The 26,435-nt window shown below is 45.0% G+C and overlaps 1 protein-coding gene across 5 annotated transcripts in view; it reads right to left on the bottom strand.

Annotated features, from left to right (window-relative positions):
• The window catches only part of SEZ6L (seizure related 6 homolog like), a 214,416-nt gene extending 188,504 nt beyond the window's left edge, over positions 1 to 25,912 (bottom strand). For 3 of the 5 annotated variants that reach the window (XM_017498066.2, XM_017498063.2, XM_017498062.2), the window contains exon 1: positions 25,629 to 25,912. In XM_017498066.2, coding sequence (XP_017353555.1) covers positions 25,629 to 25,722 — 94 coding nt within the window. In that variant the 5' untranslated portion in view covers positions 25,723 to 25,912. The remainder of the gene's footprint in view (positions 1 to 25,628) is intronic. The other 2 variants (XM_017498067.2, XM_017498064.2) reach the window with 1 other exon arrangement.
• Between the last annotated feature and the right edge of the window lie 523 nt (positions 25,913 to 26,435).

A 26,435-nucleotide genomic window follows, 5' to 3' on the forward strand; every position in this document is an offset into this window, starting at 1 on the left:
CCGAGTAGCTGGGATTACAGGCACCCACCATCACACTTGGCTAATTTTTGCATTTTTTCAGTAGAGACGGGGTTTAACCATGTTAGCCAGGCTGATCTTGAACTCCTGACCTCGTGATCCCGTGATCCACCTGCCTCGGCCTCCCAAAATGCTGGGATTACAGCCACCATGCCTGGCCCTTCTTACTGTTCTTAAGTTGCCTCCAAATACTTGCTGCAAGGCTGTGCGTGTTCTGGAGCCTGACTTTGCCTTCCACCCCATTTCTGACCAGGCTTGCCCTCATTTTCCATGCTCCAGCCACACTGACGTGAGTTCTCACTCAGACAGAGCAAGATCATTGTAATGGTAATTTATAAAGAAAAGAGGCTTAATTGGCTCATGGTTCTACAGGCTGTGTAGGAAGCATATCACCTTTTGCTTCTGGGAAGGCCTCAGGAAACTTACAATTCTGGTGGAAGGTGAAGGGGAAGCAGGCACATCTTACATGGCCAGAGCAGGGGCAAGAAGAGAAAGGGGAGATGCCACACACTTTTAAAAAGCCGGATCTCATGAGAACTCATGCACTCTCACGAGAACAGCACCAAGGAGATGCTAAACTATTCGTGAAGGACCACCCCCATGATCAAATCATTTCCCACCAACTCAGTCTCCAGCATTGGGGATTACAATTTGACATGAGATTTGGGAAGGGACATAGATCAAAACCGTATCACTCATTCCTTCCTCTGTCCCTTTGCACATGCCACGTTTCGTTTGTTCTTGGCCTGATAACCTCCTATTCAGATCTTAATTTAAAGGTCAATGCCTCATGGAAGCCTTCCCTGACCACCTGATCTCAGCACCCTGATTGATGCTTTCACAGCATTTATTCCTATTTGCAATTACGTGCACACCCACACCCACACCCACACTATATGAAAAGAAATAAATAACAAGAAAAGAAAATAAATAATTCTGATTATGGTGAGTGTTTTAACTTGCTTATTGTCTTTCTTCTCTCACAGATTGAGCATGGAGACCATGTCTATTTTGTCACTGCATCATCGGCTTCCACTCCAGGGCTTGGCATATAGTGATAATTTTTACATATTTCATTTTGCTAAATAAATAAATATGACATAAATAGCTAGAATATATTGAGTGTATACCACATTCCAAACACAGTACCAAACACTTTACATATTATGATCTCATTTAATCTTCATGGTAACCCAGTGAGTAAGGCATGAGTACCCCCATTTTAGAAATGACTATACCGAGATTGAGAGAGAGGCACTGAGTAAGACCAAGGTCACATAGCTAGGCAGTGGCGAGGCTGAAATTAGAACTAAGCTTCCGCCAGCTTTCCAAGCTGGGCTTTTAAGTCACTATGTAATTCCTAATACTCTGAAGAATTTTACAACACTTTTATCACCCCCTCTTTGTTTTATTGTGTGATACACCCCCTTACTGGCAGCGTATCAAAGATAGCTTGAGAGTTTGAGGCGGCACTTCAGGTAAGCTTGGTCTGGCTGGGCCTTGCAAAGTCAGGCAAAGTCCAGTTATCTGAACCACCAGAGCAGAGCAGACAAAGAGTGAACCAAAATAACTCCCCACACTGAGTCATTCCCAATTGTGCCTGGGAGGCTTTGTAGCACAGAGCATCTTTCTAGTTCTTTATGTCCTGTCCAGCACAAACTGTTATTAAAAGGAATATGTCAGTGGATGTAGCTGACCCCAACCAGTTCTGGAGGCTGAGGAAACTTGGTTTGGATTAGAATAAGATAATTCAAACTGCACCATTTGCTGGGCACTGAGGATGTGCTGAACACTCAAGTAAGATCTTTACATGCAGTTGTATCTACACAAAGTCCCTCTGGGTAGGAGCTATTCCTGCTCCTGCTTGACAGTTGAGGAGACAGCACAGCTTCTAAGTGAAGGAGCTGGGATCCAGATCAAGGTAGGTAGAAGTCCAGAGTGCAAGCTCTTGATAATCGGGTTTTATTTCCTGCACCCCCAGGAACACCTCCTCCCCATGATCTTTTGACTCTTTTCTAAGATCTTAGTGCATATTATGTCCAATGGTTGATCCGTTGCTGATTCCAAAACGTCATCAGCTCAGCCAGGATTAAAGCTATCATGAATCACAAACGGCTGATGTGCAATCCAATCTTGCCAACCAATGACTATAGCGTCAGGCTTTCTGAACTCAGGGGTAAGGCTAGAACTCCATGCCCACATGTAATCTACATCTCCTTAACTTCAGGATGCCCTATAACAAAGATCTGCAGGATAATCATGCTGGATGATACCATTGTCTTCCCTTTGCATCCCACTGCAAATACCATTTGCTTTTGTAAAGGCCAAAAAGAAGAACAGAATGAGCTATCTTGTGTAATAGCACCAAGGACTTCAAAAAGACCTTGGTTTTCCCATCTGTGACATAGGAATTACAGGAGTATGGTGGCATGTAAGGTTGCTTTTGGCCTCAAAGTTCTTGCCTATAAACTTTGAGCTTGCTCTTTCCTGAGCTTGCAGTCCCTTTCTCTCTCCCATCTTTACATTGCTAAGTTTTACTCACCCTTTGGGATCCAGGAGGAATCATCTCCTCCAGGAAGCCTCCCTTGACTCGAAGTCGGGGTCAGGTGCATCCCTGGACTTCTGTGGCTTATCCCTATCACAGGACACAGTGCTCTTTGTCAAAATTGTTTATACACCCAACCTCCCACCAGCCTCTGAGTCTCTTGCAGGCAGTGATTCCATCCTTGTTAGCTTCTTTCCCTCATTACCTAGCACAGTTCCTGACATCCAGAAGATACCCAACATGAGTGTACTGCATACATGTCACCATGAACTTCAGTATGGTAATTATTCCTGGAAGAATTTGGCCCAAATAGCAACAGACAATTGAACAGAATTGAATGCCATGGAAAGTCTGAATATCATGGAGGCTCAAGAAGCGTACAGAAACATAAAGAGAAAATTGCTTTTCAAAATTGTAACAAAAGAAAGAAAAGATTTGTACAGGCTGTTAACAGAGGATTCCTTGGTGCAGTGGGATGAGGATGGGATAATTACCTTTCTCAACACATCTCCCAAATGTTCAAAAACGTCTAAGAAAGAAAAAAAATCGAACTGTAAAAAAGAATACCTTTCTCATTCATGAATTTTCCACTATGTCAGGACGAGGTACACCATGTGATAGCAGAACCCCTTCAGGCCAGGGTCAGCCATTGGTCTAGGCACAAACTTGCTTTGTGATCTTGGGTGTTACCTTCCCTCCCTGTGTTGAACAAGCTTCATCATTAAATAAGGAAGACAGACTAGGATATTCACCAACGGCTCCAATTCATGTACATGCTTCAGACATTAATCCATATTTGTCTCACATGAATTCTTTTCCAGTGACAAACTGGGAGTTTTTCTCCTTGGGGAATTCTCTTATTTTCCCACGTTCAAAGACACACAAACTCCTCACAATTCCCTGCTGTTGTAAGAGCAATTTGCCTTCATTATCCTAAACCTTTCAGCACTTCTTAAAACCTCTTTTTATATAGGAAAAAAATGTTCCCAATGTGATCACAGGAGATAAGTCTGCGATTTCACATTTCAAAAAGTAATCAAAATACTCCCTGCTAGAGTAGGTACTCATTACGATTTATGGTGAGCCCTTGAAATAATCTTTATCTTCTCTCCTCATCTGTCCAGAATTATTGTTTCTATTTAGGACAGGAATGCCTGAAGGGGTGGAGGGCAAACGTGAAACGGTCTCCTCAGTGTGACGTTTATGCTTCATGTATGTTTCCTTTACACATCTATTTTATTATCTTGGGTTGACCAGATAGCTCTTTTGCATAATCTCTCTCTCCTCATCCAATTAGGATCTGGAAGATGCAGGAAGGATGTTAAAAGACTTTGGACATGGGCCTATTTTACCCATTAGGCTCTGAGGCCCATAAGCTTTTTAAGAGCCCATGGAAATGCCTGAGAACTGAAAACAATATATTGACTCCAAAATACTAAAAGAAAACTGCAAGAGTAAAATTAAGAAAGGCTTCAGTTAAATGCCTCCACAACATACCATTACATCAACCTCAGTGCTTTTCAAATTTAGTGTTCATAAAAGTTTCATTATATTTAAAAAGAGTTGATGAGTGAGAGTCTCATTTCCCAAGAATTCCTGAGTGTGCTTGATGATTTTCAAAAAATTACAGATATATAGATATACATATACATATGTAAATTGAGAGAGTTATCGTTAACAACATAATTTCAAAAATATAACTTTAGTGCTTCTTTTTAAATGTTACAATAAGGATACTTTAAATTTATATGCTATGATGTGAGTGTGGGACTCCAAACTAATACTGCTTAGATCCAGCCAAGGTCTTAAAATGGCTTTGCATAGGATGCGTTGATGAATGGACAGGTTGATGGAGAGATGGAAGGATGGATGGTGGACAGATGAATGAATGGACTGACCAACAGTGGATTTGTGGACAGATGTATATAAGGATGGATGAACATGTGGGTGGATGGATGCAGAGATAAAAGGACGCATTGATGCATGAATGGACAGGATGTGATGAATGGATGGATGGATGGACGGATGGACGGATGATGGATGGATGGATGGATGGATGGATTGATGGATGAAGTGACTTGCTCAGGATCACTCAGTGCGTTAGTGGATGTGCCCTGACTTCTGACTCTCAAGCTGTCATTAAAGACATTTAAATTTAGTCACAATCACTTGAACACAAGGACTGGAAGTGTCCTATGAGACCATATGGTACAACTTGCTCATTTTGCAGATTAAGATACTGAGGCTCACAGAAGGGAAAGGATTTAATTGATGGCAGAATTTTTATTTCCAACTTTAAGTTCATGGATACATGTGCAAGATGTACAGGTTTATTACATAGGTAAATGTGTGTCATGGTGGTTTGCTGCATGTATCATCCTGTCACCCAGATATTAAGCCCAGCATTTATTAGCTGTTCTTCCTGATGCTTTCCCTCTTCCCACCCCCAACCCTCCAACAGGCCCCAGTGTGTGTTGTTCCCCACCATGTGTCCATGTGTTCTCATAATTCAACTCGCACTTATAAGTAAGAACATGCAGTATTTGGTTTTCTGTTCCTGTATTAGTTTGCTGAGGATAATGCCTTCCAACTCCATCCACGTCCCTGAAAAGGACATGACTGCATTCCTTTTTATGGCTGCATAGTATTCCATGATGTATATGTACCACATTTTCTTTGTCCAGTCTATCACTGATGGGCATGTGGGTTGATTCCATGTCTTTGCTATTGTGAATAGTGCTGCATTGAACATACACATGTATGTATCTTTATAATAGAACTATTTATATTCATTTGGATATATACCCAGTAATGAGATTGCTGGATAAAAGGGTATTTCTGGATGGCAGATTTTCTTTATTTTCATTAAACAAGAGGTTGTTGCTTATGTTTGCCTCTTAGAGATACCTGGCACTGACCTATTGCTCAAACACCCTACATATTTATAGGATAATGTTTTACACTGATGGCAACTCAATGACAAACTGACAGGCCTCTGTCTTGCCATACCCCAGGATCTTTTTCTGCACACTTTCCATGCTTTTTCCTGCAGAAGGCAAGGTGTCAAGGACTTCACCTCTCTGAGTTTCGGTTTCCTCATCTGTGAAATGGTGGCAATAATGGTATCTACCCCACAGCATTCCTCCAAGGAGGAAATTAAGTCATTGTGTAAAGTGCAAATAGTAGGTCCTTGACAAATAATATCATTCTAATTGACATTGACAAGTTTTTATCCCTTCCTGGAATCAGTTTCCTCATTTATAAACCATGATTTATAACAAAAATCCTCCTGGGCCATTTCACAAAGTTGTTGAACAGCAAAGTAAGGTAATGGAAATAAAGGTATTTTATAAGTCGTCAAATGCCTCTTAAGTGTAAGGCAGAATTACATTTATTAGTGCTAGAGCAGTAGATATTATACTATTGTTAATACTTCCTACTACTATGAATCATCATTATGATTACTGCTGGTACTATCAAAGACTACTGATATTGGCCCTTAGATTCCTGCATTCTCTCACAATAATCTCCTGAGTTAAGAGTGACCACACCACACTGGGCGTGAACACTTAGAGCCATGACTTTTCTGTTGAACCTGAACTAACTATACCTCCTTTGTTGTGGAAATGAATCAGACAAGGGTTCATTTGTGCCAGGAGACACAGATGTAAACCAACGATGGAGTACAGAGTGGTGTACTAGCATAGTACCCGCTCAGCACATGGGATGCTATATCATGACTTCGTACAACAGAGTGGTAGGTTAAAGTTGGCTGCCAAGTCATGTTTAGTAAGCTTCGGCTTTCACTTTTGCTCTTAGGACACTCCCTCTTGGAATTCAGGTGCTGTGCTGGGAGGAGCCCAGGTCACATGAGGGAAAGTTTAGATGCTCAGATGACAAGCAGCTCAAGCTACCATACATGTGGGTGAGCCGCTTGGAGGCTCGGAGATGATTTGTCTCTGTTCAACACCACGCTGAGCAGAAGAATCTCCAAGCTGAACTCAGTCAAACCACAGAACCATGTGAGATAGTAAATACGTATTTGTTATTTTAAGCCACGGAATTTCAGGGATGGTTTGTTATACAATAGTTAACTAAAACAAAGTGGATATGAGTACTCCAGTGTGATGCCTCTAGCTCAGCTTAGATAGGCAGGGAAGGCTCCCTGGAAGAGGGTACATGTAGAAATCACTTGAAATTTATTGGTTATGAAGGTGAAGAAGGGTCCCAGTTCTCAGTTATGAGTCAACCCTCTTCTCTACATGATGCGTGTTGAGTCCGAGGCAGGTCAGTGATGAGGACCAGAATTTAAAAATCTCTCACCTGGATAATTGTTTCTCCTCTTTAGGGATCAGCCTCACTTCCTCTGCTTTAAATCAAAATGACAGGGCTTCCAAATTGGTTCAGGTTCTCATGCATTTGTAAAAATGTCTTTTGCTGGAAAAGGCTTGGTATGTCTAATTTCTGCCCCAAGCACATTTTTATAGTTCAGCTATATTATAAATGTCGTTTAATTTACCCAGCAATGTTGGACCTACATTAAACCGAGAGCCGGTGATAATATATATATATATAAGATTCTTTTTGTACAGTCTGACCAGGGTTTGGGAGGTGGGGAGGGATGGATTTAATCATCATGTGCCCAAATTTATATTCTTTTCCTCTCCTCTCGGCTGCTTTTCCTGTATTCTAGACACTATGGGGCAGCAACAAAGAAAACCTTTCAAGGCGCCCAGCCAGGTTTAAGACGGCAGGTCTGCAGATGAGTTGGAGGTTTTAGACACAGCCAAAGGGTAAAAGGCTGGGAATCCTGTGGATGTTTAGCAGGTGCAGGGCATCTGCCTCGCTTCCAATGCAATTGAAGAGAAATTGCACCAGGAGCGGTGGGCTTGGTGGCATGGAATTCCAATCGAGACGGTCTAGCTCAGTGTCCCCGCCTAAATCTCATCTTGAATTGTAAGCTAAATTATAATCCTCCCATGTTGGAAGACACATCTCATGGGAGGTGATCATGGAGTGGTTCCCCCATGCTGTTCTCATGATGGTGAGTGCTCGCAAGATTTGAGAAGGGGCTTTTCCCCCTTCACTTGGCACCCCGTCTCTCCTGTCACCATGTGAAGGGCGTGTTTGCTTCCCCTTTTGCCATGATTGTAGGTTTTCTGAGGCCTTCCCAGCCATGCAGAATTGTGTCAATTAAACCTCTTTCCTTTATAATTTAACCACTTGGGGACAGTTTTACACAGCAGCATGAAAACGAACTAATACACAAATTGTCCCTGACGTTGTCATGGAGGCTAGAAGAGGTGACTGTATCTTAAGCTTGGAGGTGTGGGGTAGAATAGACTCCTTCCAATCCTACCTGCAGGACCTCCTAAATGATTCTTCTTTTGTCTTCAATGCTCTCATTTTCACTTCATAGACAACGGCGTTATCAAACCCAAACATCCCCTCCCCTGCTCCTAAGCACAGCTGAGAGTAAACTCCCAACACCTCCCAGCAAGTCCTAACTGCCCTATAGGATCTGGGCCTGGCCGCTGACAATGATTCTCTGCTTGCCAAGCTTTAATCAGGGTCCTGGACCTTCTTCTAGGCCAATTTGTACACTTCCTTGTGAAACCCAGTTTTAGCAAGGAACCCTGCTAAGTCACTTTAGCAAGAGCCTCACACTCTGGATATCTGATCACCTTCCATATCTGATCAGTTTCCTTATCCTCCACCATCTCCAGGTGATGTCTGATCATGCTGGCATGCCTGCAGCAAGAATCCTGTTAGGTGGATTTAGGAGAATATCCCTTACCCCCGATGTTTCCTTTCAGTAGTTTTCCAACCATTAGTCTCCCTGCCCCTACTCTGCACCTGGGCTGTCAATTCCAACTTCCCCATTTGTATTTGGAGTTAGCCCAATCTCCCTCACTGCACAATCCCATTGCAGTGGTCCCCATCAGTGTGCAAGTCCTGAATAAAATTTGCCTTATTATGCTTTAACAAGGATAACCACTGAAAAATTGTTTTTCTTTAACATCTTCTCTTAACTTCATTTTGCCTACTTCCTTCTCTGCTCAGGGTATTCTGGCCACACTGGCTTCTTGTCAGTTCTTCAAATGCCCCAGACTCTAGGGACTTATCTCTGGCCAAACCCAGAGTTGGGTCCTGAGTGCCCACAGGTCACTGCCTCAGCTGCTTCCCCGCAAGTGCAGGAGCGGAAAGGAGGGCTGATGGTAGCAATAATTCATGTCAGGGAGGCTGTCCCTGGTGCATGGCAAACCTGTGCTTGGTTCATGGGCAGCCGGGGTGTGATCGATCACACACTCCACAGGACACATTTATTTGGCTCATTAAAAGAGTTAATTAGATTTTCAGGGAAGAAAGGAGCCAGGAGAACAGGGCTACCTCTGAGGAAGGAGTATGGTGGGCTAAGAGTAGATTCCCACCCCATTCATGCTACAGAGAGGTTGAAAATTCTTTTAAAGTCACATAGACATGGATATGCATTCAGGGTCTTACCTGCTGTGTGGCCTCATCTCTCCAAGCCTCAGTGGCTCCTGCTGTAAAATGGAAATATCAGGCCCCACCCCACTGGTCTCATATGTGGTTTAAATGAGATCGTGTGAGTAAAGGGTTTAGCATATGCCTGGCATATAAATGGTGGGCATAATTATCATGAACAGAGAAATCATAAAAGGTCATGGCTTGGGGGTCACATCATCCAGGTGAAGTTTACTGATGGCCTCAGAAAAATCTAGGAGGCAGCATGTGCAGCTCAATCATGGTCCCGGCTCAGCAGGCAGGGGTGTAACTGGGTTTCTGGGCCTTTAAATGCTCTTCATGTGATTTTAACTCACAATCCATTTTGGAAACTATGATTCAGCCCAGGCCACTAAATTTAGAGATGGAGAAACTAAGGACCAGAGAGGGACAGAAATGGGCCCAAGGTCACACAGCACATTTTTGGCAACCGTGTCATCTCCAGAACTCAGTCTCTGACTCTTATTGGGTGGTCTTTCTGCTAATTTATGACAAGAAATTGTGTGTCAGATCAAGATGTCTGGCTGTGGCTAGTGCCCCCAAGGGCAGTGTGACAGAGGGATTCCCATTCTCTTTGAGGTTCTAGATGCGCTCAGAATCCCCCAGCTGGCTTTAATCCCTTTGCATACATAGTGTCCATTAGAATGTCTGAAGTTCATTGGAAGCACTTAATATTGTTTACTATCACAGATTTTCTTTCCTTTCTTTCTTTCTTTCTTTCTTTCTTTTTTTTTTTTTAATGGGGATGGAATCTTGCTCTGTTGCCCAGTCTGTAGTGTAGTGGTGCGATCTCGGTTCACTGCAGCCTCTATTTCCCAGGTTCAAGCAATTCTCCTGCCTCAGCCTCCTGAGTAGCTGGGACTACAGGTGTGTGTCTCCACAACTGGCTAATTTTTGTATTTTTAGTAGAGATGAAGTTTCACCAAGTTGTCCAGGCTGGTCTCAAACTCCTGACCTCTTGTGATCCACTTGCCTTGGCCTCCCAAAGTGCTGGGATTACAGGCATGAGCCACGGCACCTGGCCTCTATCAGAGATTAATAAGCCTAGCCATCGTTTCTACCCCATTATGCAAACACTGAACGATCTGCATGCTTTGGAGTATGCAGCCCCGCACACAAAATATTAATGGATATTTACTGAATAAATGAATGAATGTTTTGGGCCAGTAAATGAATGAAAGATCACAGGGAACGTACATTTCTTGAGGGTTGGTACTATCAAGTTCTGTTCCAGGACCTACAGCAGAGCCTACAAAGTAGACATTCATTAAATATTTGCTTGTTGGGGTTGAATCAGTGAATCAGATTCTGAATTTCCCATGGCCAAGTGGGAAAGAGAGATACAAAACAAAGAGTAAGAATAGAGCAGGCTTGTTACTATAGAAAGGGTACCAGCCTGGTGCCGTGGAAGCATTGCGGCAGGAGAAGTGGGGCGGGGAGGGAGGCAGGCTTCTAGTTAGGGATCCCATAATGGTGTTTGGGGTACCCTCTCTTGGTACTAGACACTGAGGTAGAGGGAATCAGTGAAGACAGCCTGACTTGGGGAAATTCTAAGCCTTGTTTCATTCTTGGCAAAGAGGCCCAAGAAGGAGAAATACAAGTTACAGTCCAATACGGACTGCATGTTGACATTCTGTAAGAACCAAAAGTCTATATGCTTTCATTGAGGATCATCTTGTAAAACAATGGGTCTGTGCTCTTCAAAAATGTCAATGTGAGGATAAATAAAAACTGAGGTCCTGTTCCGTAGTGCAGTCTCTCTGACCCTCAGTTTGCTGAAAAATAGAACTAATTTTCCATAGTACTAGGTCCTCAGAGTTGTTTTTGACAGTCAAATGCAATAATGGGTATCCTCTGCCATGTGCCAAGCATAGGAAATGACTATTTATTTTTATTATTACTTAGAATAAAACTATCCCAGGACCCAGAGGAATTAATTTGGTTTTGGCCAAACCTCATTAACTGATTGTCCAAGTTTATGCTTCATGGAAATAGTGTGCATATTATTTATATCTATACACACGCTCAGCTGCATCTATATAATTCTCTGCAGTTCTGCTCAGGATATATTTTCCCACATTCACAAAAGAAGTAACTGCTAACATATTGTTGCGATAATTGAAGTCAGTAACGTCGGTCTCAGCAGGCACTGTTGGAGTTCTCCTCTGCCTCTGTAAAGTCTGGGATGCTTATTGGAGGTTCTCTTAAAGTGACACATTTATTTCACCCATTAAAGGAACATCCAACTAGATTTTTTTTTTTCTTGTTGAAGTTAGGGAAGACCAAACAAGCTTGCTTTGTTTAGATAGCAACTAGGGCTATAGGCAGTGGTCCCAGGAATTCCTGGCTCCCAACCCTGGTCTCCTGGAGGAAGTTGCCTCCTGCCTGGAAGTCAGCAGGGCAATATAGAAGTAAGGAGAGAATAGAAGATAAGAACTTGCACCTGTGAGCCATACCTGAGTTTGAAGAATGGTTAGATAAGTTCTTGAGAGCAAGGTTATGTTTTGTTTCTCTCCGTATCCCTGGTACCTATCAAGTGCTTGGTACAGAGCAGAATGTCTAAAATAAAGAGAAAGTAGGTCTTGGGTGAAAGAATGAATGAATCATAACTCCAGCACTGTTTGGCCAGCTGACCTCAGCTTCCTTATATATAATCAAATGGCTGTCAGGCACCTTTGAAGGTTCTGGTAATAATTAAGCAAGATTCTGTAAATGAAGCCATTAATAGGGATTCTAGTGCATTATAGGAGTTTGTTTCCCTCTCAGCCTTCCCAGGGGTCTGCTGTTTTTAGAAACAGGGAAGGAATCTGGTAGAGACACAAGTGCTGCTCTCTGGAAGCCCCTTGCTAAGAAGTTGCTCCTGATGTCATTCATTCACAGGCAGAGAGGCTCATGTCAGATGGGCCACACCCATGTCATAACTCCTTCGGGGTTCTGCGGCTGATCTGAGATAAACCTTGATTATAAATAGCATCCAGAGAATGATGGATTTACTCACTTGGCCCCCTGCCTTCTGCTTAAAACCTCCATTTATTAAATGAGATAATAACATCCCTTAAATTGGGAAGGAGTGCATAGATGTGGTTGTCGTCAAGTCAATGCTCCTCTTTGAATTCTCACGGAATGTTTTCTCTGTGGGGATTACAAAATTGTGAATTCTGTTCTAGCTGGTTATTATACACAGAACAAGGCCACTTTCCTGTATCAAGACACTTGGGAAGGGTCATGCATTCATTTATTCGCAGTAGTATCTATATTGAGTGCCTAATTTGTGCGTCAAATTAGGCACTGTGCTAAGCTCTTCATCGAAAATTCCTTATTTCTGTCTCACATCAACTCAATGAAAAAGGTACAGTTATTTTCCTTGCACGTGTTATTTCCATAAAGCACAAATATTTTGCCCAAAGTTCTGCCACCAGTAGATGATAAAGCTGGGATGCATCCCAGCAGACTCAGGCCTTGGACCTTAAATTCTGAGGTCTTGGCCACCATCATACACCCAATGAGCATGTGCTGACTACCTGATATGCCATGCATTGAGCCAAAAGTTGATGACCTAGACGTGAGGAGTTTCTAGTCTGCGAGGAAGACAGCCATTCATTCATATGCATGCTAATAAGAAGCATTTCTTGCATACTAATTAAGAACAATGACACTTCAGCATGTATTCGTTCAACATGTCTACACTTATTCAGTTTCTACTATCTGGGAGATGTAGTGTTGAGAAGTGGGGATTGGGAGGGAGATAAAGCAGTCCCTGCCTTGGAGGGACCTCAGTCTAGAGGGGAGAAAGGCTTTCAAACATATGCACCTGTGGGGCAGTGATTAATAATGATTGTAAGGCAGCCATGCATCTCATGACTGAGCTCTTGCTGTGTTCTAGCACAATTCTAGGTTCTGAGTTCAAAATAACTTCATGTGAGTACACAATGATATGTGTCTTTTAGAATTTCTTGTAATATCAAGTGGAGCACATATATTGCTTACTTAACGATGATGATATATGTTGGAATATATTACATATAGTACTATAATTATTGAGCTTCTGCTACATTCTGGCCACTATTCTACAAGTTTTATGGGGTCAGCTCATAACTCCTCACCACAAACCCAGGATATAAGTCCATTTATCATTTTCATTTCACAGTTGAGGAAATCGAGGCCTAGAGAGGTTAAGTAACTTATTCAAGCTTATGCATTTGGATTAACAAGTTGTTTCTCTAAAAACCACAACTACAGGCCGGGCGCGGTGGCTCATGCCTGTAATCCCAGCACTTTGGGAGGCCGAGGCGGGTGGATCACGAGGTCAAGAGATCGAGACCATCCTGGTCAACATGGTGAAACCCTGTCTCTGCTAAAAATACAAAACATTAGCTGGGCATGGTGGTGCGTGCCTGTAATCCCGGCTATTTGGGAGGCTGAGGCAGGAGAATTGCCTGAACCCAGGAGGCGGAGGTTGCGGTGAGCTGAGATCGCGCCATTGCACTCCAGCCTGGGTAACAAGAGCGAAACTCCATCTCAAAAAAAACAAAAACAAAAAAACCCAACAACTACAAAAAGCAACAACAAAAAAAACTTTGCTTTGAATCCCAACTGAAGTTAAAGTATGCAAATTAACCTAGCATATCATTTTTTATTTATGCCATAAATTAGGCAAATTTCCTTTCCTGAAGCCCTGGAAAACTAGGCTTGGTTCCACATATTTTACATTACTTTCCAAGGTGATTGGCCCCAAATTAGCTTTCCACTCTGTTAAACCTGCTTTTAAAGGAGCATAGAAGGAGGAGGCGTGATCAGAAGTCCTTAGGGAATGAGAAGTCTTGGGAGCTCTGTCCTTCTTCCTCTGCCAATTGATTTATAGTTCGGGGGTGCACTTCCATATTCCGGGCGGCCACACATGGCAGCATAGGTTGTGCACTGCTTAATTCCAGGGCGTACCATTCACATACTCTGTGGTATAAATAGCTCCCTCTGGAGTTGTGCAGGATGGTAACCACATGCATTACATTCTCTCTGTCCATTCTGCAGAGAGAAGCAAGAGAAGAATTCTAGTCTCTTTTTGCAGGTGGAAACTGAGGCTTGAGGAGGTTCAATGCTTTCCTCCAGCATGACACAACACAGAACGGGCAGAGTTGGGATCCAGACTCTGTCCTGTCTCAGTCCTAATCCTGAGATTAGGACCTGGGCTGAGTCCCCCATTCAGAATCCTCACTCAGAGTACATTGTTCTAAACACCTCCTCTCCCTGTTTCCATAATATTAAAACTTTGTAGAAAAGTGATTACCAAAACCATACATGGAGACTCATGATTGAAAAACACATTCTGTGTTCCTGTTGACCTCCGTTATTGCTCTTAAATGCACTGTCACCATTCCAGATGACTCTCTCATGGGAAAAGAGGAGACCTTCTGGAACTCCACCTTGAGGCTTCTCTTCATTTTCCACTCCAACCTGATTTTCAAAGGCTGCATCACCTTTAAATGCCTAAATACACCAGTTTATGATGCTCCCTCTTTTCTTGCTCTCTCTCCTTCTCAACTCCTACCCTGAATTAATTTTCCTTAAGTCAAGCTTACCCAAATAATGTGAAGACTGCTCATTTTTTGCAAAGGCGTTTGCGTTCTACGTCCAAACCCTTTGGGTCGTAGCTGAAGACTGCATGTCATTCATTCATTGATTCATCCATTCACTCATTTATTCAACAGAATAGCTACGAATAGAGTGATAATGAGCCAACTCCTAACCCCGAAAATCTCATTGTACAGCACAGAGAGAGACAAGTCAACAGATAGTTACAATGATGATAGGATTCTTCCCAGTTTTCTTGGATGTGATTATCAGAGAGGCCACAGCTTGACAAATATGTGTCTTACCTGCAAAACGGTTGCAGAGCCACATCCTAGAAATAAGAAGAGTTGGGAAGCAGCTACCAAGGACAGCAGTGAAAGTGTGTAAGATGTCATCAGTGGTGATTGCTCTACCCCAAGGTATGGTTTGGTGTCACACGGCATGCTTCCCATACCAGTCACAGATAACTGGATTAAGTATAAAAAGCCAACCTATTGCCCAGTTGCCCAGTGCAAGGGACTGGGCAAAAACCATTTGTGCTCTCTCTGTGCTGTCCAACATGGTGGCCATGAGCCACACATAGCTACTGAGCACTTGAAACATGGCTAGTGGGAGAGAGGAACTCAATTTTTAATTCAACGTAATTTTAATTAATTTAAATTCAAATAGCTACATGTGGTTCACAGCTATCATATTAGATGGTGCAGATGTAGTGCTTATGCTGAAGAAGCCATAATAGTGAATGGGTAAGTGGAGGTGATGAGAGAGATCTGTGGTGAGTGAGCAGAAGGAATTAGGCAACAGAGAGGAAGCCAGAACCAACAGCTGCGTGGAGAGAGTCCTGGAATGTTCTTGGCTCAACATTTGCAGTATCCTTAGAGCAAACCTTATTCTTCAGCTCCCTTGAATGAGTCTTTGTTCTAAATGCCTTAGTCCCTTTTTGGCTTCTATAACAAAATACCATCAACTGGATGGTTTATAAACACAGGACATTATTCCTCACAGTTCCGGAGACTGGGAAGATCTATGAGCTGGCAGATTCAGGGTCTGGTGAGGACCAGTTTCCTATATATCACAGCTTCTTGATTCCACATCTCCACTTCTCATGGTGAAAGGGGTGAGGTGTGTCTCTCATTTTTTTTTTTTTTTAAAGATACAGGGTCTTTCTGTCACCCAGGCTGGAGTGCAGTGGTGCAGTCAAAGCTCATTGCAGTCTTGAACTCCTGGGCTGCAGTAGATCACCCCATCTCAGCCTCCTGAGAAGCTAGGACTATAGGCATATGCCAGCATGCCTGGCTGATTTTTAGAATTTTTTGTAGAGGTAGGATCTTGCTATGTTGCCCAAGCTGGTCTAGAGCTCCTGGCCTCAAGTGATCCTCCTGCCTCAGCCTCCCAAAGTGTTGGGATTACAGGCACAAGCCTCCACACCTGGCCTCAGGCCTCTTTTATAAGAGCACTTATTCCATTCATGGGACCTCTACTGTCATGACCTAATCACTTCCCCAAAGCCCCATCTGCTAATACCATCATCAGAGGGGTTAGGATTTCAATATATACACTGGTGTCAGGGGAGGGGACACAAATACTCCAATCATAGCACTATACAACAAAAATCACATTAGAATATACTGTTTCATCTCTTGGAACCCATCACTGAGCTGAAAATCAGCTCAGTCCATCAATAACAACAGTAGCTTGTCATTCTCCTCCTCATCCTCGTCACTACCACCCACTCCCATCATCTCAGAGGTAAGTGACTTGTTCAAGATCACACCATTAGGTTGGAACCCATATCTCCTGGACTCCAGAGTCTGTTTTTCTTGGAGATGGAGTCTCACACTGTTACCTGGGCTGGAGTGCAATGGCGCGATCTCGGCTCACTGCAACCTCCACTTCCCAGGTTCAAGTGATTCTCCTGCCTCAGCCTCCCAAGTAGCTGGGATTAGAGGTGCTTGCCGCCACGCCCAGCTAATTTTTTGTATTTTTAGTAGAGACGGGGTTCTATCATGTTGGCCTGTGTTTTTTACTATAATGTACAGCTTTTAAGAAAGCCCATTCCATTTTAGCAATGTGAACTCACCAATTTATGATGCTAAGCTGAACTGGGCACAGGTGAGACTGGACGAGGAATCTGACACCCAGAGGCTTACAACCACTAAGACTTGTCCTGAGGTCCAGACCTCAGGAACTATACTATATCCATCTACCTTGTTCTAATCTCCAGCCCCAAAACATCCCCAGTGTCCATGACTTGCTCGAGGCTGGCACCAACTATGTTAGTTATGCCTCACTCAATCCTTCCCTGCTCTCCACACTACTGGTCCCCAGTGGGTTTCTCAATCAGCCACCATCCATGACCCATGGTGAGAGTAAGGAAGCCTAGGAGAGGTGCCTGGCCTGGGCCCTGGGTCTCCTTGAGCCTCGTTATTTAACTCTTGCTTGCTTGACTCCAGCCATCTGCTTGGATGGCACTATTCCCAGGTGCAAGCTTATCTGCTGGTGCCTTGAAGATTCAGGTGCCAAGTCAGCAGGGGAGGGAGCTATGGCTTGATTTCCACATCAACCAAAAGACTGGCATGCAGTCAGTCTTCCATGGCCACATAACATAAATGTCCCATATGGGTAATAGCTGCTAGTGGTTTACCGAAAACATACTCTCGCAGCTTCCATTGCCACACTCCTTGAGTCTCAGGACATATACTTGAGGCGGGTAGGAATTCCATTTTTCTTAAAAGTAAATGGAAGTCACTTTAGAATGGGAGCCAGATGAAAGGAGTGAGGAGTTCAAGTCCTGGCTCCGCCACTTATAGTTGGGACTTTGAGTCAGTCCTTTCTTGTCTCTGGGTCTCTTTCTTCAGTTAAAAATGTAAATATCAGGGAGAAGACTGAGGCAGATAAGACTTCTAAATAATTGCTAGAATTTGATTAATATTACAGATACCAAGGAGGCTTATTCTAACTATACCACCCTCCCTCCCACATCATATTATCCCTGAGAAATGGGCAGAGCATAGACCCTCACTCCTATGCAAGGCCCAATGCCAGCTCAAGGTGACAAAGTGACTTGCCTAAGGATACACATCTATTAAGAGGCAACAGACTTAAATTCAGATTGCTCTGACTCTAGATCCTGGGTTTTTATTCACTTTGCTATACTGTCCCAGTTTTCAGCTGGGCATTTGCTGTTTATGAAGCTGCCAGAGACCTAAGAGAAGGCAGATTCGACAGTAAGCAGTAGGGTGTCCAGGAGGTTTCTGCTTTGAAATGAGATTAGGCACAGGTGAATAATTGCATCCAATATTTCCTTTGGAAAGAAAGATTGCTTCAGTGAGTGCCTGATGAATGGCCTATCTTGCGGTTTTTGTGTTTGCAGAAAGGTTTTTTTTTCTTTTTACAAAGTGTATTTCTCTCCTTCTTCATCTTTTAATTTTTCCTTCTCCTCCTCCTTTTTCATGGAGTTACTTAGTGATTTCACATCTATTATCTCATTGATTTTCCTCCACAGCAACCCGATGAGGTTGGACACTATTATTATTCCCATTTTTCAGATAAAAAAATCAAGGCTTATACAGGCTGCCTAAGACGACACAAGACAGGAGAGTCAGGAATTAAATTCAGACGTCAGGACTCTAACTTCCTCTCCCCATAACTAAGATTAAGGTGAAAAGTAATTTAACATAAGGGGTTGAGAACTTATACTGGATTAGATACAAACTAAGGGACATATGAAAGAGTAAGATTCAGTTGAGGTTTTCTCAGAGTTCATTGTTTAGGGGGAGGGAATTACATAAATTGGCAACTCGTGCATTGTCAGTGTGTGAATTATCCATAGTAGAGAGATAAAATGTGATAAGGAGCCAAGAGAATCATTCACGACTGGCATAGAGGGGAGAGAAGCAAGAGAGGACTTCAAAGAAAGGGGAATTAAAGACTGGGTTCTGAAGGATGAATAGAAGTTCACCAGGTTAACAGTACAGCAATAATGGCAAATATTTATTGAGTGCTTGCAATGAGTTAGGCGTATCACATATCCACATACATTGACAAGCTTTAACCATCTTGCAATGTAAATACAACCATCTCATTTATATATCAGGCCAAAGCAGGCCTGGAGAACTAAAGCGAATAGCTCAAGATCGTATTGTTAAAATCAGCCAGTTGGGAATTTAACCTAGTTCTGTTTATACAGCCAGCTAGGATGGTTGTCATTCTCTAGCATGACAGTCCAGGCTGCAGGAATAGCATGAGTAAGATGAAAATATGGCTCACGCAGAAGCCATCAAAGTAGGTATGAAGGAGGCTGGGATAAACTGCCTTCCATCTTGGCAAGCTGACTTGGGACACCTGGCATTTGCCACTGGATGAGAAATCTCCCCTCCCGGAGTCCTGTCAAATCACCTTGATTTCCAAGCTTGCATCAGCTCTCCATTTCCATTTTGCTCTGTGCCATGTGATACCTGTATCTTCCTGCCCTAGTATCTAGAACAAGCCTGGGCTTTGGAATCAAAAAGTTCTGGGGTTGAGTCCTGACTCTGCCGCTCATTGCCCATGAGACCCTGAGCAAGTGCTTGTACCTTTCTGACTCAGTTGTCTTATCTGTAAGATCTAGTTCATCATATCACCTGATAGGATCAGATGAGGATTAAATAAGTGAATACAGGATAAACACAAGGACAGCCCCCTGGCACAGAGTAGGTCCACAATAAATGGCAAATAGCAGTGTTATATTGGCTATAACGCTGGCTACAAGCCCAGGAAGAAGCACATGGGGGTGTTTGAGATCTTCAGCCTTCCATGCCAGCACTTACTTGCCCAAGGCTTGATTTCTTGGTCTGTGCAAAGCATCTTAACTCTCGTCTCATGTTAGGGACAGCTTTATGAATGTGGTAGTGACTATTGTGATCCATTTTATGGAAGGAAAAATTGAGGCTCATAGATAGGAAATGGTTTAGCTTAGGTTCTGAATTTAGGGGCTTACAGAAACCAATTTTATACAACGTGAGCTATTTATTAACGGTTGGGTGACCTGGAAACTCGAGAAATTGAAAACAATTGCCAACCAATGAATCAATGAAAAGGGGATGAGCAGTCTAGTTCACTCTTTTTTATGAGATCTTCTCCTTTCCTTGACTGGGAACAATCATCCCTATGTTCATCTTTGTTGGTAACTACTGAGGGTTGGTTTTGGTCTCTGTCCTGACAGTCTTTGGAGTTTAGTGCACTCACCCATCCAGACTGACTTCACATTAATGGTGAAAGGGTCTTTCTCACACATTTCATTTAGAAATACAGAAGGACCCAGCTTGGAAGGCACCATGTTTAAGCAGTCAGGCTACCTGGATTTAAACCTTAGCTCAGCTTCTCTAGGCCTTGGTTTCCTCATCTATAAAATGAAATGATATTGTTATAATTAGTTAAAATAACCAATGTAAGTGCCTGAGATATAGTAAATGCTCACTAACTATACTGATTGTGAATTAATCACCCATAAGTAAAATTGTAACCTGTTTTACCTTATGACTTACTTCAGTTTGACCAGCTTTACTTAAATGCTTGCTGTGTGTGTCAGGGACTGTGACAGGTATTGAGTACACATCTCATGTGCATCTGGCAAACACACATCATCCCTTCCTGTGAACCAGCAGAATCTCCACGTGGTCTTCGGGGGAACGCAGGATCTAAAAGGTAGTAGTGGGACTTGATGTTACGATTATGACACCAGTCTAGGGTTGAGGCTGGACTTCAATCCCTTTCTTCACTTCGTGATGCCAAGCACTTTGCTTAACCTCTCAGTGCCTCAGTTTCCTCAGTCCATACAACAGAGGTAACAACTGCATCCCTCTCATGGGCCTACCTTGGGGATTCTCTGCACATATCTACATAAACCACTCGTGATAAGGCTTGGAACAACATCAACACTCAATAAATGCTGTTTGCATTGCTTAGACTCAGTCCCTGGCATGTCCTAGTAAATTACATCTCGTGTGTCCACTGACCCCCTCCCTACTCACCATCCTTCTACCCTCTCCTCAAAGCAGTCCTATTCCTTGCCCTGCTCCCTACTGTCACAGCCAACAAAGGGCTGCTTCTAAGGAACTACGGTAACCAGAGGATTATGCAAACATGCAAATCCTCTAAAGCAGTGTTTACCCAGGGCTGTGTGATGCTGTCTATACTCTGCAGCTGCCTTCTGAGAAGATTCCTTCGGTGTCATCACAACCTCTAGTGGACAATAGCGAACACCGCGGCTCACAGTCCTTTGTTCCAGCTCGCATCTACCCAGCCCGGGAAGTTCAGGGGAGAGCAGGGAGGACAAGTAGGTCCGACAGATCATCTTTTTTTTGAGCGTGAGCATGTGCACCTGCCTACTTTCTCCTCCCACTCGCTCCTCTGTTTCCTCTCTCCAATTCCGCGGGGGTGTGATGTGTTCTGAGAGTGAAGCCTTCAGGATTCTCCCTACCCTACTGTAGAAATTTCTCCTCTGGCTGCTGGTACCTGTCACATCCCCTTCAGGGCCAGTTTAAATGCTACCTGCTCCAGGAAGCCTTCACTGACCACCCCTGGTGAGAATTAAACACATCCATGTGAGGTCCCACAGATCTCTGATATCCCCCCACCAAAGCACTTACCACATGGCATGAACGATAGTAGTTTGCCTGCAGATGTCTTTGCTAGGCTGCCATTACTGGGGCAGGAGCTTTATCATATTATAGTACTCCAGCACCCAATACAAGGTCTACCACATGCATAGTGCTATAGATCGAATGTCTATGTCCCCCCTAAATCAATATGTTGAAAGCCTTATCCCCAATGTAATGACAATTGGAGGCAGAGCCTTTGGGAAGTAATTAGGTTAAAATGAAGTCATAAAGATGGGGCCCCCACAAAAAGGATTAGTTCCCTTCTAAGATGAGGAGACCAGGGCTCTCTGTCCCTCTTGGCCATATGAGAATTCAGGTAGAAAGTGGTTGGCTGCAAAGCAGAAAGAGAGATGATAGACACTCACCAGACACTGAGTATGCTGGCACACTGAACTTGGACTTTCCAGCCTCCAGAAATGTGAGAAAAAAATTTCTGTTGTTTAAGCCACCCTATCTAAGGCATTTGTGTTACAGAGGCTGAACTAAGACACATAGGAAGTGCTCAGTAAATGCAAATGAATGAATGAAAGGGAAAATGTGTTCTTCTGGAAGACTTGCTTCTTACGTCTTCTTTCCAACCGTTAGCCTGCTATCCTACATCTGCTGGATCTCTAGCACCATTGAACTCTGATTCCTGATGGTAAGATTGAGGTTCACAAAGAAGCAGCATGAGAATTTGGAAGGGAAGGGTGTCTGCACCAGACAGTGTCAAATTCTTGTCTGCCAAAGGTGAGAATACAGGTAACTGGGGCTACTCACCAGCCTCCTTCCACTCCTTTCTACTTTAGCCTGAATTATCCCAATATTTACACTAACATCTGCTTCATGCCAATCACAAAGATTTGTTTCTTGGTGTCTACTAATAGGAGCAGTTTGCCCTTTGGCACCTACTCTGTGCCACCTGCTTTTACACACATTATGTAATCCCTGCAACCACTCTTCCAGGCTGGTATCATCAGTCCTCCTTCCCCTGCCCCCATTCCTCAGATGGCGAAATGGAAGTTCAGAGAAGACAGTTCTGCTGAAGGCCATGCATTAGTAAACCATGGAGCTGGTCTGTGGACCCAGGTCACTCTAATTATAGAACTACACTTTTTTTCCTGAACTTCATAAATCAAATTCCAGTACCCAGCTCAGTCAAACTCCCCGGAACAGCCTTGCCACTGGGATGTTTTGCAATTTGGCTTCATGAAAGAAACTACAAAAAATACAAAGATGGCAGTTGGATCGACGCTTTCTTTGGAGCACCCCCCTGGCTTTCTTTTACCTTTTCTTTCTCTTTCACTGCATGCATCAAGAATGACTGATACTTTTCCTTTGAGAAAGAGGAATCAAATGTAGTAAGCAGAAAGAGGGAGAGGAGAGATGATGGCAAGCCCTCCAGGCTGAGAGGAGCTCCGTTCTGCTGACCTTTGGCGTTACACACACCTGGTGGGTCCACAGGTCAGAATTCCCCTCTCTTCTGCCCTTAGACACTAACTATAGCCTGGAGCGCCCCTAGTGGAGGTATACACAGTGGTTGTGTTGCAGAAATTGTCTCTGGACAGAACAGGGGGGCCAGGAAATTGAGCCCATTTGAACAGCTTGGAGGAATGGACTTGTAAGCAAAAATAAGAAAACAAGCCACTCTTATCAGAAAATATCCCTTTGCCTTGGAAGGGGAAGGAAAGGAATGTACCATTATTTTTGTAATACCCAACTGAGCTATATGAACACAAGAAGAATCCCTCAAGCTTAGATAAGGTGGCCCCTGGCAGGAATGGGCAAAACTCTATGGAAAATAATGCCAATCCATAATGAAAATAGTCTTTAAGTGAATCTAACAACAACACACGTTAGAGACTGGGGAAGCAGCAAATTTGAGTCTTATTGAGCAATACCGAATTTGCCTTATTAATTCAAGAGGAAAAGAAAAGAAATTATACTCAGGCTCTGCAGTCTTAGCACGTAGTTACAATTATTCCCCATGTGCGTATCTTAGACAATAAGGAGCCTCTTCAAAAACAAGTTATACTTCATACTTATTCATGCCTTACGGCGGAATGGCCCAGAAAACCACGTGACCTGCATAAGAATGTAGCAACAAGTCCCTTTCGAGTATTTACAAATCCCCTCGCTCCACCGCAAACAGAAGAACTAGTTTGCAACAGTGAGTTAGGTGAACGGTTCTCCATCTGACATTAGTGGATGTTGGGATGTATATTAAAAATAGATTTTATTGCGGAAGGTCAATTGTCTCCAAATGCACCACCAGACTTGGCAATGCTCATTGGTCAATTTCGCTCCCTCCTTATGACTCAGAGTCAGAATCACACAGTTATTAATGAGCTTTCTGAAGTAGCACATCACTTGACTTTAATTTGGTGGTGACCTGAAGTTAATTAAAAAAATACTCTGGCTAGCCGTAGTGTTGAGCAGTTGGAAAAATAGTATGAAATGTCTTAAAAATTAAAACACACACGTGTCTCCCTATGCCCTTACAGTGTGTTTGAAGCCAGCGAGGGAAACAGAACAGGAAATCCTTGTCTTGGATGACAATTCAATACGTGCCAATAAGACATTTTTCTTTTTTTCCTGCAAGGTGGTGTATTGGGGAGTGGACTCCTCAGAGGTAGAACTGCTTTAGAAAATCCAGTACGCTGCTGGGTAGCCTTGGGTTCTTTTTGTATGTGTGTTAGTCACAACATAGATTCAAAAGGGGGTGGGGGAGGGAGAGCTGGATTCAGTTCAAGGCCACCAAGCCATTGTTAGAAAGAGACAGCTAATTAAGAAAGGCCATGCTGTGGTGGAAACGACTTGTTTAAACCAACTCTCTTTCCCTACCTTTCCCAGAGAAATTGTCCAGACCTGGTGTAAACTGTGGCTATTATTGCCTCCTAACAAAAGTGGGGGTGGTTCTTCAATGATATGCTTTGTTAAACAAAAGATGACGAATAATTTCCTTTGCTCTGCACTCTAGGCTCTACATTTAAAAAGAAGAGGAGATGGGGGATAAAATGCCTGATTTATGCTGAGGGGGGCACTCCAGGCCACAGGGAAGGGTTGAAAGGAAAGGGACCCAGAGCCAGGGCCCACGGAACTAAGAGCTGTCCAGGGCCTTTGGTGCTGAAAGCAGGTGTTCGCGCTGGGGGTCCAGAAATCCCCAGGAAAAGACACCGCCTGTCTCCCAACTCGGGTCAAGACGGTGCCAATGACAGAGGCGGAGCCCCAGATGAGCACAGTGCCTGCTCTCCGTCTTCAGCCTGGGAAGACCCTGCAGTTGCCTATTTTTTTACACGTGTGGAGCGCATTTCTGGGAACCGGAGTTAGAACACACAGGAAGGCCGGGTCCAGTGGTCAGCTAACGCTCCCATTCACTTTCGGGTCTCCCAGGTGCCCGAGCAAGCCCCTAAGCTCTGAGGGTTAGTTTTGGGTGAGTTAGGCGTTGTACCCCTCTCTCTATTTGGCCCTCTCTCCCCATGCCACAACTTTTCCTAAGGTGCCTTACGGGGGTGGAGAGAGGGTATGGCTCCAGATCTGAGAAGGAGGAGCTGCCATTCTCGGCTAAACTTGGACCCCTCTTCCCATTCAGCAAACACGTGGTAGATGAAACTAACACCCCCTCCACCCCCATTCCTAACAGTGATCAGAGACGCCAGGCTGTCCGGGAGGGGGTAGAGGGGAGTCCCTTCAGGTTCCCAACTGCTGACTAACATCTCTTCTCCCTCCCCTGCCAAGTTCTCAGAGCCCTCAGCCCCCTCCACCGGCCTCTGGCAAAAGCCACACCCAAGTCCGGTATCCTGACGCTTGGCTGAGATCGATCCAGGGACTCAGCCCTTCGGGGCAGCCCGAACCGAAGGAGTCAAGGGTTTCGGAGGTGCCGGGGGAGGGGAGCGGCAAATGCACTGTTTGAATCTAGTCCTCAGTTGCAGGGTGGGTCAGCTGCTCACCCCCGCTTCCCGTCCTCTCCCCAAGAGGGAGAGAATTATCTGGCACCCAGCCCCGGGTGCGGTTGCAGAGAAGCTCCAGGAATTTGGGGTTTGGAGGCGACCCCACTCCAAGGGGATCCTCTTTGGCTGCAAAGGAGAGTCAGCCCCGCAGCCGGGGAAGACCGAAAGGGAGCCCACAGCCGAAGCAGGGAAGCGCCCGAGTCCTTCAACACATCCCTGCCTCCACACTCCCGTCAGCTCGGGCCAAGGGGACGCGCGGTTCCTGGCCCCGAATTGGGCAGCCACCGCCGCTTCCCATCCCCGCGGGTGGTGCCTCCGTCGCCCCGGTCAGCCCCGACCCCCGGCCGCCTGGCTCTCCCGGCAACTTCGCCCCCTGCCCGCCCCGCCCCTCGGGGCGCTTACCTCGCTCCAGCGCTGCCGCGGGGCTCCCCAGGAGCAGAGCGAGGAGCAGCGAGATCCCGCCGAGTCCCGCGGCGGGCGGCCGGGCCGCGGGCATCGTGGCTGCGGGGGGCGCGGAGCCGCGGGCTGCGGGGCGGGCGGGCGGACGGCGCGGGAGCCGGGGAAGGAGGGAGGGGGGCGGGAGCGAGGGAGGGGGCCGCGGGGACGGGGCAGCTTCCGGAGCCCCCCGGGAGGACGCGCGCTCAGCCCCGCGGTCGCTCTGGCCGAGCTGCGCCGGGCGCGGGCGGGCGAGTGAGGAGGAGCCGGCGAGCGAGCGAACGAGCGTGGAGCGAGCGGGAGGAGGGAGGGGGCTGGGGCCGAGTCTGTGCCGAGCGAGTGCAGGGAGGGAGGGGGCGGGCGAGCGGGCAGCGAGCTGGAGGGGCCGCGGCGGCGCCGGGGGTGCCAGCCGCCTCCTCTGGCCGCCGGCCCGTCGGCCCTGCAAAGTTTAACGCCAATCCCCCTCGCGTCCTGGGAGCCGAGCGTTTCCTCTCTCTGCGGACGCTCCCAGCAGCCCTGCCAGGCCAGGCCAAGCTGGAGAGCACCCGGACCATTTTCCAGACGGAGAGATGGAGGCCTGGAAACCGAGCTTGTGAGCAGCCTGGAGCTTTCCATTGCCTGCCCAGCCTTCCAGATACATCCCAGTTCCAGTTCTCTCCAGGGTCCTCTGGGATCCAGCCAGCCTGCTTCCCCGCCAGGGCCCCGCTGCTTCCAGAGTGAGTCCCCATAACCTAAAAAGTCTCTTATTCTATGGATCTGGTGAGAGCTCTGAAT

The sequence above is a fragment of the Cebus imitator genome, unplaced genomic scaffold (genome assembly GCF_001604975.1).
Source record: "Cebus imitator isolate Cc_AM_T3 unplaced genomic scaffold, Cebus_imitator-1.0 Scaffold237, whole genome shotgun sequence".
NCBI classification, from domain to species: domain Eukaryota; kingdom Metazoa; phylum Chordata; class Mammalia; order Primates; family Cebidae; genus Cebus; species Cebus imitator.